The sequence below is a fragment of the Epargyreus clarus genome, unplaced genomic scaffold (assembly GCF_041222505.1).
Source record: "Epargyreus clarus isolate Ecla_fem2 unplaced genomic scaffold, WU_Ecla_fem_2.2 ptg000023l, whole genome shotgun sequence".
Taxonomy (NCBI): domain Eukaryota; kingdom Metazoa; phylum Arthropoda; class Insecta; order Lepidoptera; family Hesperiidae; genus Epargyreus; species Epargyreus clarus.
Genome location: NW_027332230.1, coordinates 936,121 through 950,362, shown reverse-complemented (window position 1 = coordinate 950,362; position 14,242 = coordinate 936,121). Strand labels below are relative to the sequence as shown.

Below are 14,242 nucleotides of genomic sequence, written 5' to 3'. Positions count from 1 at the left end.
ACAATTAGTCATACCTAAATGCATTTTGTTTCACCCAAACCTTTCGGATCGGTATAAATTGTACAATAAATCTGTAGTTCTACTAAATCTGTAGTAGCACAAATATTGGTGAATTTTTATCTAAAGACATCCCATATGGCATACTCATAATTAAATAAAATCATACTCAGTAGCATAGATTAGTAAAGATTATTCACTCCTAACAAGAAAATGTACCCCGTTTTGAGAATTGAAATAGTTGCGTAAAAAAGTTTTGAAACGTCTCCGTGCTAAAATGTCCCTAAAATATTTGAAATTATTATTATAAATTGTTTGTTTAGCATGTAAATTACGCAGTATTAGTTATTTATTCGTAAATTTTCTCTAAAAATGTTTTCATTTGTCAAGAATTCAAAAAAAAAAACTTACTATAATAAGCCATTTGCGGCTTCATTCAATTTCAAGGCGGCGAAGTATCTTTACTAATCTGTGCTCAGTAGTGGAAGTTTACCGTATGAGACCTGTGGCAAATTCGTACGTACTGTAGTGATTGTTTGGTCCTGGCGATCGTTTTTTCATGCTCGTACTTATAAATATTTCAAGGAAAATTATTTTTCACTGATTTATACCCATCTTTTTCCGATCACTTGGTATTGTTGATCCTATGTGTTTATCGAAGATTTTTTTTGGTCACTTTGCCGCCTTCCGGGCCAATGGGCCCTTGGCATTTTGCCAGTTCTGTCACTCTGTAGTTACGCCACTAATTATAATTATTATTATCTTCCGTAATGTTTTAATGTCTGTAGATGCAGTAGAGCCCTAAATCGTCGATATCGCGATAAAAAAAATTGTGAATTAGCAAAAATACGTATGACAGGTAATAGAAATATGATTTATTTAAAAAAATATGTTTATTATAAATTATTCAAAAATGTATGTTTAATTGGTATTTATAAAATAATTGGTCATGCTAGTCAAATATATCGCAATGATTGAAAGACAGTCATGTTATCGCACAAGCACTTCAGATAGTAAAAATCACATAGTAATCTGTATTTTATCAATAAATAAATCTATTACATACAAATCGTGTCTGTAGATAACGTTGGAAATAAATTTACATATGTGGCACAAGATGGCGTTATTTTTTTATAATATAGGAATAGCAGACGATTTGTAGCATTAAGTCCACCTGATGGTAAGTGGCTACAGCTGCCCATGGCCACCGCTGCGGACTAAGCTGGAATGCCTCGGAAAATTATGCCTCCCTTACACACACACATCCTTCAAACCAGAACATGCAGCGCTTAACACTGCTATTATAAGGCAAAAATAGGCGTGGCGGTGGTGCTGCCGTGCCGTGCAGGGTTCCACCACCTTCGAACCTTGTACGATATATAAAGAAAAGAAATAGGACGGGACATTAAATTTATAATTCCTGAAATTTACCGAATATTGACCACCAAATACGTTGATGTAAGTTAATATCTAATCCACTAAGTATAATACTACATATATATGCAATGTTTTCAATGTTTCTTAAAGTGTCACGCTGTGATTTGATTAGTTACTGAGTTAACGATATCTTTCTGCCTTTCAGCAACTGTCCGAAGGGTAAGGGACAGAATAAGAGAAGGATACAACGCAGTTACACAGTGGTCAGCTGATTTGTGGGTCCAGACCTATAGACTACGAGGGAGGCCAAAATGTAAGTGATTTTTTTTTATATTCTTTTTTAATATATAGGAGTAGCAGACGAGCATGCAGTCCGCCCATGGACATTTGTAATCAACCCCAGATAGGATTAGATATTCCTACCTGAGGTCGGCCACAGATACGCCGCTACCCCTGAGGACTAAGCTGGAACGCCTCCGAAAAGTCTGTCTCCCTTACCACACCCTTCAAACCGGAACATAGCAGCCCATAACACTGCTGTTATTAGGTAGAAATAGGTGTGGCGGTGGTGCCGCCGGAGTCGAACCGCAAAGGGTTCTACCACCTTTGAAATTATTTTATATTTAAAACTAACTTTAGTTCTCTGTGTATTTCAAAATTTGATATAACTTATGCTGAAAAGGTACGTTGATACAAGGCAGTCTGTATTCCGAACTTAAGTAGGACGCCACATAATTCAACATTTTAAGAGTAAATATGTGTGTGTGTTGTTACGACAACTTGGGAAGTTAATTGTTGTAAAGTCGCCCTTAGTTAAGAGTCCTTGGCAGAAGTGATCACGTAACAAGCGGCGTATACCCATTTTCTACATTTATTATAACAAAATATGATTCTTCGTCGATTATTTGGAGTCCGCTTATTTGTGGGTCGAACATATTTTAATTTTAACACGCCGTGTTGTAATACTAACTTTAGATAAAGATAATCTGCGGGGACCTCACATTGTAGTTATAGAAGTAGATCTAAATAGTTATGCCTGTATATCACAAAACAGATTTTACAATATTATCTTTCATCGTAACAATATCCACTATGGACGTTGATTTATGGACACTAGGACCGCGCTCTCGCATAATGAAAACCGAGATGCGAATGAATCATGCGTTTGCCGAGAAAAAATGTCTGCTTAGATATAAACTTAACTAAACTTGTAAAAAAAAATAAACTTTGCATTTAATATTTCCAGAACATAATAATATAGAATAATATCGCGGAACGTAGTTTTAAGTATTTGTCGTACTTAATACTACAATAATACCCATAATAATGTTAAAAAAATATATTTTTACATTTTTATCACTTTAAGGCGACGGATATTATTCGATAACGGGAATTTTCTTTTGTATTTTCGCAATACCTTCCTATCACTATTTATATTAACATTATTTATATTAAGTAAATATAATAATAATCAGCTAATCAAAATAATCCTTATGTGATAAAGGGTGCGAATATCAAAATTCGGTAAACTTCAATATTTTTTAAAAAAGTTTTTCGTACATACGAACTTGATTATGTATATTACGTTGATAACATTATAGACTATTATTGACATAACAAAATTGAAATAAATATGAATTACGTTTTTTCACATAAAACATTTTATTTTTCGAGGAATAGTCGTGCGTAGCAATTTTAATTATGGCGTGTTTTCACAAGTTCATTCGTAGAAGGCTACATCGTAGCCCTGCTACGCAATAGTGCTACTTTGTTTGCGAATACATGTGCTACGCAACTCCTTATCGTGTGGTTTTGAAAGATGTAATGATATTTAAACAATGGTAGTAAATAGATATGTTACAATTAACAACAATTAAGTTACAATTTGTTAAATAGTCACTGTAGAAACTAAATAAGGCAACGGATCGATGATCGATTGCACATAGGAGCACTATTATATATGAAATACATTGTTGTTTTCCATGAGCAACAGCGGCCACTTACCGTTAGAGGAACAGCTCGTTGGCTACTTCTATTACATACAAGTATACAAAGCTGCTTTTATCTTACTCTTCAGGTCGTGTCGCAATACGATAATAAATAAAAACAGATTATAAGCCACCCCATAGGCCTACACAGAATAAATACATACATTTCGTTTTATTATATTTTGTAAAACATGAAGTAAAAAAAACACACTCGGCTAACTGTTTTATTAGCAAAAACATAAGCCAGCTACAATAACACAGAAAGATAACCCAAATCTGTGTTCATTATAAAATATGAAAATGTTTTAAAAATAGAGTGCTACTGAAAAACTTGTCAGGGCGTGGGTGGGGCTTTTAGCAGCATTAAAGTGACTGGTTCGCGTCACGAACGCTCGCCACGTAAGCCTTCACGACACGCCCTGCTTTTTAATCACATATACTCATATTAATTAACTGACATTTCGCAAAAAATATTTCTGTTGATTATGTTAAGACAAATGACTTCCATTCCATTCTGCCTTTACGGTTCACGACTTTTTACAGTTGAATTAAATCCTAGAAACAGATAAAGCGCTAGTCTCTGCCATGGGCATACGTATAGCTTTGTTAAGGGGGGAATCCAACAGAGGTCAGCGAAAAAAAGACCAGCTAGACTTAAATTTTCTCACTCTAAATTTGTCAACAAAAAAAAAACAAAGCGGGTCCTGTTGTTTGCAGATTTCATCTTTTCTTTTCTTTGCTAAGAGGGGAGGTTATTTTAAAAACTTTACAAGTATTTTATTTTACAAGCAACAATCAAATGAACATGTAACTAAATTCTGAATTAATGCGAAAATGTGTTTCATAATTGTTCGATGACCGCAACAGCTGCGCTATTCAGTTTTCAGTCACTTCATTAGTTGGAAATTTCCGTTAGAGACACGGGCCATTAATGAATCAAATCAATCAGTGCGGTGCAGTAATACAGAGGCATCAAAATTGACATGGGATCGATATATTTTATAACATGTGGTATGGGGAAATGAGCATAGTAGTGGCTCTATTTTATTTTATGTTGAAAATAAAGAATTGTTTAAGAACGCCATCTTTGGTCGTCTTGATTTTGACGTGACAACGTCTTATAATTCGATGAAGCCGGCTGCACGCACCAAAAAACATGACTCATGCGGCGTTACCTCGCTCTGAGGCGTTCCATTTAATGTTTGAAGTGCAAGCGAGAGCGCAGAACGAGCGACAAAGAGGCACATCTGTCTCTCTCCTACTTGAGTGAGCGACGCGTCCGCGTGGACAGCTGCTATACAATAATACATTTACATCATAGATACACTACTAATAAAGACGTAGATAGTTACTAATAAAACAATCGGCGCTTGTTGGTGGTACTCATCGCGAGAAATGCATACTACTTTACAAATATTATATTTAAACAACACACTAACAAATAGTCAAGAGGAGCAAGTAGGACAGCATGTCTAACTGAATTCGCAAAAAAGGGATAAACAATATAACTTTATACGTGACAGTCATGATGACTATTCGTCAAAGATAAGTTTGTCAGATGTCAGTCAGATGAGTCTATATGAATTAATTTTAGAGTTACCTATAATGTGCTTGGTATAGAGATAATAAATTTCTATATGAATTAATTTAATATGGTATTATTATTAAGGGAAAATACGTAATTCAGTGCGTGCTCTGTGTGAATGTTGTATGGAATGGAGACGAGAGGTATTCAAGAGTGTTTTATGATTACCTACTAGTATGAATTTTTGAATGCAGGTAAATAAAAAATATATTCTTTTTTCGTAAGATTTAATTATCATCGTCTATGAAATGTTCAGAGCAAATCCGACTTCAATAATTTGGACGCCAATGGTCTTCCCTTGATTGCTTGCGAACAATGGCAAACTACTTTAGTCGCCCTATTTCATTTAATGGGATCCTAAAACATACTCAAAAATACTACTACTCACTACACAGAAACAGCATTAAACAAAATATCGACTTAAATATCAAATTAATAAATATAATAATACTTTCAAATTAGTAAATAATTTGTGTAGTTTCTTACGGTCCAGATACCAATAATGTACCTTCGGGACCATCTGTTAATTTAATATCTATATATGGACACCTATAATTCATAACACTTCTTTTTACACTTAGTAATTTGCCCATCTTTTTATTCGCTCTATTATCTGTGACATATGTGACATTGACTCACATTAAATTTAATTTGAATTATTGAAAAATCCATAATAACTTATTGAAATTGAAATACTTACGAATAATAAGTGATTCCACCACCTTTGGTAATTTTTCCGCTGTAGTTCGTGCAAAGTGCATTTTTAATTGTTTTTCAACACAGACACTTTGACATAGAAACAACCATTCTGAGAGGCGCGCGGCCCGTGAATAAGTTGTCATATGCCAATTAACCCGAAAATCATGTGCCAAATTTCGAACGTGTATGACATATCTACTTCTTTATTAATAGTATATCTATGATTTACATGTTTTCGTTAAGTATGAAGTGCAGCAAAAATTGAATATGGTGTCAATTGTTTATAGCAACGATAATTGAAAATAATAATTTTCTTATGACGTTGTCACGTTCAACTATCGTCAGTAAACCGACTTTACAGACAACCGATGTTTTTTTTTAAATCTTTTATTGAAACCTTAGTACTATAACTCAATTGGGGCAATAAATAATTTAGTTGCGTATTTTGTCAATTTTATAGTAATGTTTTCATCTTATTATTCAAAACAACCTTATTGTAGCACATATATTTGATGTGGGAAAGGAGACCTTTTTTAAGAGACATTACACCTTTAGTATTCTTCAATCCTTACGGGAAGCAACGCATGTATGGCTGACGTGTAGTACACTAATTCTATCTGGGGTAGATCAACCGATGTCCAAGAGCCGTAGTAACACTTATCACCAGGTGGTCTGCTTCTGGCTGCTTTTCTACACTAATATCGTATTAAAAGACATTTTACGACATTTGTACCGTATTTTTTCTCGGTAATTTTTGAACTCAGTCCCGCCATCCATTATTGGATGAGTTAATGCAGTCAAGTAAATAAAAAATTCTATAAATAATGAGATGACAGCGTATCACACGTGTTTGTGACGCGTGTCTCCGCCGCAAATCCGGTTCATTTGCTGAATGCGTGTCGGTGAGGGCTCATAAATGTTTCAGGCACGGCGGAGGATGCAAAGCTAGTAATCACTTTGATATTCATGTATCCGGCATTCGTTTGTGCCATCTTAGATGATTATGGTGTTTCAATTGGGGTTTACTGTACCTATGTTTTGCACCGTAGACCTATAAGACTCTTTCTTGGAAAGTGAAGTTTTGATATATAACAAGTTTTTTTTTTAGAATGTCTCTTTAATAACTTGGTTATAAACCGAACCATTATACATAGACATTTCAGCGTTATAATAACAATGGTCTATCTATGGCTGTCACCAAGAAATGCTTTAACCTTAATGAGATTGATTAGAAATGTCCATGGGTATCAGTTTCTACCTTTTTTGTTTTGTTTTTTTTTCTCGAGGGGGAAACCTTCAAAAGGTACCCGGTGCCGTGGGAGCGACACGGGGTTATGTGGGATTTTTAACGCACTAAACCCCCCCCCTCCGTCCTCAGCGCTGCGTAGAGGACTCCGGGATCTCCAAAGGAACGCTACCGGAGTCGTCTCAGCGCACTGCCCCGTCGGGCTCCGCCCAAGTGAGATTGAATCACCATTCACCACACCGTCCGATGTACACGACGGTATGCGACCACACATACCGCCGTTGGCCGGGCGGTTCGAGCTCCCACTATTACCGCCCGCAACCCCGAAAGCCCCTTTTAGTCGCCTCTTACGACAAGTAGGAGATACTGTAGCCCTATTCTGGTCCCGGAACTACAGGGACAGCTGTTTCTACTTACAGTCGTAGTTTCCACAAAAATAGAGAAATTCAAATGTCAATCAAATAGTTCGAAATTTAGCTAGAATTAATAGAGTACTATTTTTTATCAGAACTTTATGTTACGGGACCGCGTACAATAAATGGTGATGACATTTAAAGTCACCATAAAAATGTCGATAGCCCGTTGCACGCCAGCCTTGATATTCACTGACATTTATGAAAAATAAGAATTATATTTCCACGAACAATACGAGGGGCTGTGTTCGGTGTTAAAAATTTACAGATATAACACGGAAATCTACTTTGCGCCGTAGGAAATATTGCTTTTATGATTAGTCTCCGTAATAACATATTTCTGCCTAATAATAGCAGTGCTAAGCGCTACTGTGTTTCGCTTTGAAGGATGTGGTAAGAGAGATATACTTTTCCGAGACGGTTAGCTATGCATCTGTAGACAATCTCAGGTAGCAATCCAATAATATTATCTGGGGTTGATTAAAGAAAGTCATTATGTGAACTACATGTTTCTGTGCTACTTCAATATTACAAAAAATAAGTGTAGAATATATTTTATTACCGTAATAACGCATTTGTCATTCGCTGAATGAGAATTGGTGTGTCTATGTATAACATTTCATTTTATTTCTACAATAAAATGGAATAAAACAAACATAACATTTTATCAAATTTTGTATAGAATCACTTACAAATAGCTTCTTTTTTCTGATGCTACATCTATACTATCAATTCTACAACTACAAGATTATCTGGTCTATATTTTTATTGTTACGTTAGGTAAATTTTGTCTAACACATCATTATTTTTACTATATTGATAGGCAGGTGAAATTAAAGGTTGGTAGCGCTTCATCGGAAATAGGTAGCGCCCACCGCGCCCACTTCCTGTCCAACCCTGCGAAAAATATTCCAACACTTATTGTGAACTCTATCACGAGCTTAACGTAGGCTTTGCACATTTCTCGACCTTGCGATTGTATTATTGCGATTATCGTATTGATTTTACTAAGAATTAAAAAAAATACATTGAATATTAGTATCAAAATACTATAATAGGTAATAAATATTTATTATAGAGTTTAAAATTATCGTGCTATTTATTATATTTAGGTACTTTGTTCATCATACGTTACGAAGTAATATGTTTTATGTTGCGGCAAGGAACACGTTACAATTTTTATTATCAGTATGTCTCTTATCCGTGGCTTTTTCAACAAAATAAAAGCTTGGACTTTTAAAAACTGCATAGTAAATTATTTTTAAATTCATGTAAGCTCAAAAGTTGAATGGCTCAAATTATATAGAGTTGCCATTATAAAAAAATATTTTTTCTGCCATCATTTACCGTTACCGATGTCTTTGGGTTGTATAAGAATAGAGTAATATAGATATCATACTACATACTAAAATGTAAAGGATAATTTTGCTGTAGATATTAAAAAAAACGTGTTTTCGAACCTTTTTTACTATAAATGTGTTGTATAGAGCGCGCGCTTTAAATCGCAAGCACGATATAGTGTGGTGGCGCCCTAAAGTGATTTATACCCGATCGCGACCCGAACTAATGGGTTAGTGTGTTTGACATACGATTTATGGAATAGGTAGGCTATTCGCTTTTATGCTTTTTGGCAGCTTAAGCGATATTAAATTTATATACGTATACCTTAGAATCTGTTGGAGGTATCATAAATAAACTTTAGTAGATCTCTATATACATATGAATAATTTAAGAGACTTTTAGGTATACATTTTAATAAAATACAAACAGGAGTAGGTTTAGCAGATTTAGGATCTTTGTTTAGGAGGGGCCGGACCTAGATGCGAGTATATTTTGCTTTATAAAAGATCATCAAAAAAAAAACAATGGATAAAAGGAAACTTTTCGTCTCTTAATCTGCTTTTTCCCTTTGTAAATAAAACCTCTGTCATTTTCAAGTAACTTAACGCCCTTTATTTTTACGACCCTACATCACACCTGTATAAAAAGGTTGCGTAGCTCTCATCCTCCAATCATGTTATTCTTTAATCAGTGGGTATTAAGAGAGGTTCATAAGACTTTATGTAAACATGCAATATAACTCTCTAGTCGTAGTTACGCGACTCTACCTCCCTTAAATATCGACATTTTAGTCAATAAACCTATCGATATTAATTGCTTTTAGTTTTTAAAATTGCCCGGAATCCAAATCCTTTCTCTTTTTAACACGCTTTTATTAGCTTGGGTTGTATGTATGTAGGTATGTATGTAGGTATGTATGTAGGTATGTATGTAGGTATGTATGTAAGTAACAAGTAACGGAATTTTTGAACCCGATTTCTATCCACTTTTAACGTTCAGTTTAATTCAAAATTTTGAATAATTATCAAAAACCGATGACAATACACGATTTTAATAATTTTGTATCATTGTCCTTATCAACCTCAGGATTAACGATTTTCGAGGCGAGACTGCTCGAGCGCCTTAGAGAAAGTTCATCGCAAGTTACTACGAGTAGATTGCAAATAATTATTTTTAATAACTGTTATAGCGTGATTTTTAGTTTTGAAAATAATAATTTTATTTCCCTATAACTCAAATGTTCTGATACATATCTATAATGCCCTCTTGTAGAATGATTTTTAGGATTCCGTACTCAAAGGTTAAAACGAAACCATCCGCTGTCTGTTCGTGTGTCACTGGGCTTTATCTTTTAAACCGTAATAGATAGACACTTGATTTTTTTACAAACGATGCTGTAACAACAAATACTAAAAATTAATATAATAAATATAGTTCAAAAAACTAAAAAACACGCTTTTATGATAAAATGAACTAAAAAGTAGAAAATAATTTTCAATCTAAGAATCAATTAAGGAACAGTAAATAGTATAATTGTGGAAAAAGTGTGGGGCGCGTAAAAGCGTGTTTTTTAGTTTTTTCAACTATATTTATTTTATTTATAAGAAACTTACTATCTCATGATATTATTTCAAGCGCTGTAAAAATTGTTGAACAAAAATTTTAAACCTAGATAACCTTTTGTGTCGCACAAATTAGAGAAATGAAAGTAGATATTTTAATTTATTACATGTTTATTTTATTTTGTGTAGCAACTTAATCTTATTGTGACAGATATGACATGACAAATGAGTTCTAAGGTATTCTAATAAATACGACTATTTTAATGAAAGCAATTTAGAAGTTTTTAGAATGAAAAAAGTAAAGACTCTACGTTAGCGAAAGTAATTATGACCGCGCATGGCGACAGTTTTTGCTGTTTTAATTAAATCAGTATGGGGCGTCCCTGTACCTGCGGGCACTGCGCACAGATTGCGCTGTCATAATAGGATTATACCATCACCCGCCATTAACTGCATTTTCATGGCTTTTTCCATTAGATGACTTTTTTTAAAGAGTTTTTAAAGATTAATTTAAGCACATGCAATCCACCTGATGGTAAGTGGTTATCGTAGCTCATCGACATCTGTAACTGTTGAGATTAAATAAAATATGTTTTATAATTTCGAAGCCAAAACGTTTATTCCTTCTTCTCTAGATTTTTACATGACACAATCTCTTCATCAACTGTTTGTTTCATTCTTTTTGACAATAGACTATAAACCATATAAACTACTTGTAATTACATTGCCCGCTACACAGACCTACCGGTTATTTACTTTCTATAGTAACACTCCATATAGACGAGATGTTACATCTGAAACCAAATACGGACGTGCTACCAACCCTGAATACTAAGATGGTCACCTCATATGTAGGTCAGACTCACAGATATGTATGTATATACCGACTATCTGAGCATTTCATCTGTAGAACTTAAAAAGATGTTAAATTTATTGTTATATATATTATATACTTATATATTTATATTCCTACGTCCTAAGTCTGCTACTAAAGGTAGTTATGACGACAGTTTTTCAATAACCGGCAATTTACCGTGAAACGCAATTATTATCACAATGTTACGTAATTTTATAATCAACCAGTGAACCCTTAATGATTACAAATATTGATTATTATATTCGAAGACTTCTGTACACGCAAGTTTCAATTCACTCAATTTTGAGCTACATTTTCTTAGCCAATGAATTTCATTTCGCTAGTTAGTTTATCTCTTAAGCCTTAAGGGCAAAGGTACCCTTGAAAAGTATGTATTGTATATATTTTCCTATTTCCGTTCGACCAACCAAATTAATATTCAAAGCGCGTTCGACAGGTAGAGATAATCGATCAGATACAAATATTCAAAGTACCCAAATGTTGCTTAGTGTGGATCGATGCTGACCTCGTGTTTGACTTTCTAGACATTGTTACTCTATTTACAAGCATAAATATAGGGTTAAGTTTAATAACACGCACAAATAGTCGAGTACAAATATCTGCTACGAATGCCCGATCTTACAAGTATTACGACGTTCTATATTGAAACATTAAGAGAAAGTTCGTAAAAATCATACTTGCTATTGTTTTATACCTTTTAAGCATGCAATACCTATCACCCCCTTATTTTTCGTTAAACTACCTAATTCCCTTTAATCTCTAATTACGTTATATCTTTATTACGTTCATAGAAAACTTGCGGACCCAAGCAGTTTTTGGCCAGGTTCGTAACTTTTTATAGATGTCCACAACAGCACTACGTTGCGGGTTCAAAACTATCCTATATTGCAAACTAGAATCAACCGTATACACTCATAAAATTTCATTGAAATTTTTTGAGTGATTTCAGAGTTCAGCGTACACAATCACGGTATGTGAAAATTATTTTTTTAGTGCCAATAATCTGAAATAAAACTACTAAAATACGGATGGATAAACAGAACACTAAAAGACGATGTGGCATCGGATTTTTTTATTTAACTACGAATACCCGAAATGGAAAAAACAGCAGCAGGTGTGCAAAAACAACAACTGCCCTCGTCCGGAAGCCGATCGCTACAAAGGCTTTATTGGATATGCGCTAAATAAAAACAGAGCTGAATATTTACTGTCCTTATTGGTAAAACGTTACTGTTGTGATTTTTACTCTGTGATAGTCTGCGAATTATTTATTATACGTATATTTACCAAATTTACGATTTCCGAATGAGATAATACAACTTAGTCGTGTTTTGTGGTATTTCTTATTAAAATAAATCTTTTTATGTACTTTCTATCCATGAAGCATAACATAATATGCATGTTGGAGCTTATCTTTATCATACTATTACTATCATGTTACTACAATAAAAGCTTGCAAAATATTAAATCGTTATAACAATGGAGTGAACATCAGTAGCGTCAGTTCTAGATATAGGTCTGTGATCAGTTCAAAATATTTAAGGGCATTCGCACATACGCTTCCCCCAGAGACTAATTTATAAGGCCTCGTGTATGTGTCAACCGTACATACATTTCACGTAAACAACAGTCGTAACTCTGAATTCGACATGTCACAAGCTTCGCCTAACATAGTGTTGTTGGACACAATGCCTGTGTTGTAACACAATTGCTTCTAGTGTGTTGTGTGTGTGACATTATAACAATTAGGTATGTTCGTTAATTTTTAATGTATTTTTTTTCGACCCTAGTGTCAAAAAGAACGATATTAACTTATTTGTTAATTTATTAATTTAAAAGCAATATGTTGGTCCGTTTTAAATTTTAGTTATCTCCCCGAGATTCGCTCATCTTGTTAGTATCAACATTTTGGATTTGCTGCTCAACAGCTACAAATAAACTGCCCGGTTAATCATCTATACCTTAGTCAAACTTCAATGAGATTCGTAGAAGATATATTACATATAACATATAGTACTGTAAAAATAATACCGCATATAAGGAATTCTTTTGTATCTCTGTTCACAAGAACATTATTGTAATTCAGGAGCAAAACACGTCTCAAAGGAACAGTCACGCTAAAATGAATATCCCGAACAAAATAAAAGTAAAGGAACATAATCTTACTCCAGAAATATTCCCGATAAAATCCACTTGAAGATTTCCCGCAATTGCTCCATCTGCTTAATGCGTAAAGCTCTACAAAGTCTGAGCATTTCTCGAGCCACTCTGTCGTCTGTTAAATCCTCTGACTAGAAATTGAACACAACGTAACAAGTCTCTGAGATATAAGAAATCATTTCTTAATTTTTCTTTGAAGAATATTATCGTCGACTTTACTCTTTATTACCCCTGTCTTTTTTTTCTTCTTAACGAGGGGGAAACCTTCAAAAGCAAAAATTTTTACACTAAAACCCCCCCGTTGGCCGTCCTCAGCCCTTGTTGGAGAACTCCAGAATCTCCAAGCGCGATGCCCCAATCAGTTTTCGCTCCTCCCACACCATCTGGTATTCACGACGGTATACCGCCGTCCTTCCCGGGCTCGCATACTGGAAGGGTCTCTGCTCCCACTCTTGCCGCCCGGAACGCCGGAAGACCCCTTTTGTTACGTCAGGCAGGGGATACCGTAGCCCTGATCTAGTCCCGGAAATTACCCCTGTCCTATTATACAATGGACACATTAATTCGGGTTTTCTAATAATAACAAAATAATATGTAATAATCGACAACGCAAACTAAATGTGTTTAGCTAAGTGTGTAAATTGATGTGGCAAGCATTCAGTCCGCCATATCCATACTTAACTAGTAAGTAAACATTGCTGTACGAGTAAGACAAAACGGGTCCTTATCATTAACGAAGTCATCTCTTTCAGGCAAGCCTTGTATGATGCAACTCTCTAAAGAAACTAACAAAAGTATGCTTAGTTCGTAGGTAACTCCATACTAACCTAAATAAACCCTACAACAGCTTTAATTAGAGCAGTTTCCGAAAATAAACATGTCGTTAATTCTGTAAACAATTTTTAGTAACAGTTTCATTACGACTCATTATTACGTAGCCTCGGGCAAATGGCACACGAGCGGGTGCGAACCAAAATTTAATGAGATCTAGGTCAAA

At 34.6% G+C, this 14,242-nt stretch overlaps 1 protein-coding gene across 6 annotated transcripts in view; it reads left to right on the top strand.

Annotated features, from left to right (window-relative positions):
* ATP8A (ATPase phospholipid transporting 8A1) overlaps positions 1–14,242 on the top strand; it is a 103,058-nt gene that overhangs the window by 393 nt on the left and 88,423 nt on the right. For all 6 annotated transcript variants that reach the window (XM_073085956.1, XM_073085958.1, XM_073085952.1 and 3 more), the window contains exon 2: positions 1,580–1,687. In XM_073085956.1, the coding sequence (XP_072942057.1) occupies positions 1,580–1,687 (108 nt within the window). The remainder of the gene's footprint in view (positions 1–1,579; positions 1,688–14,242) is intronic.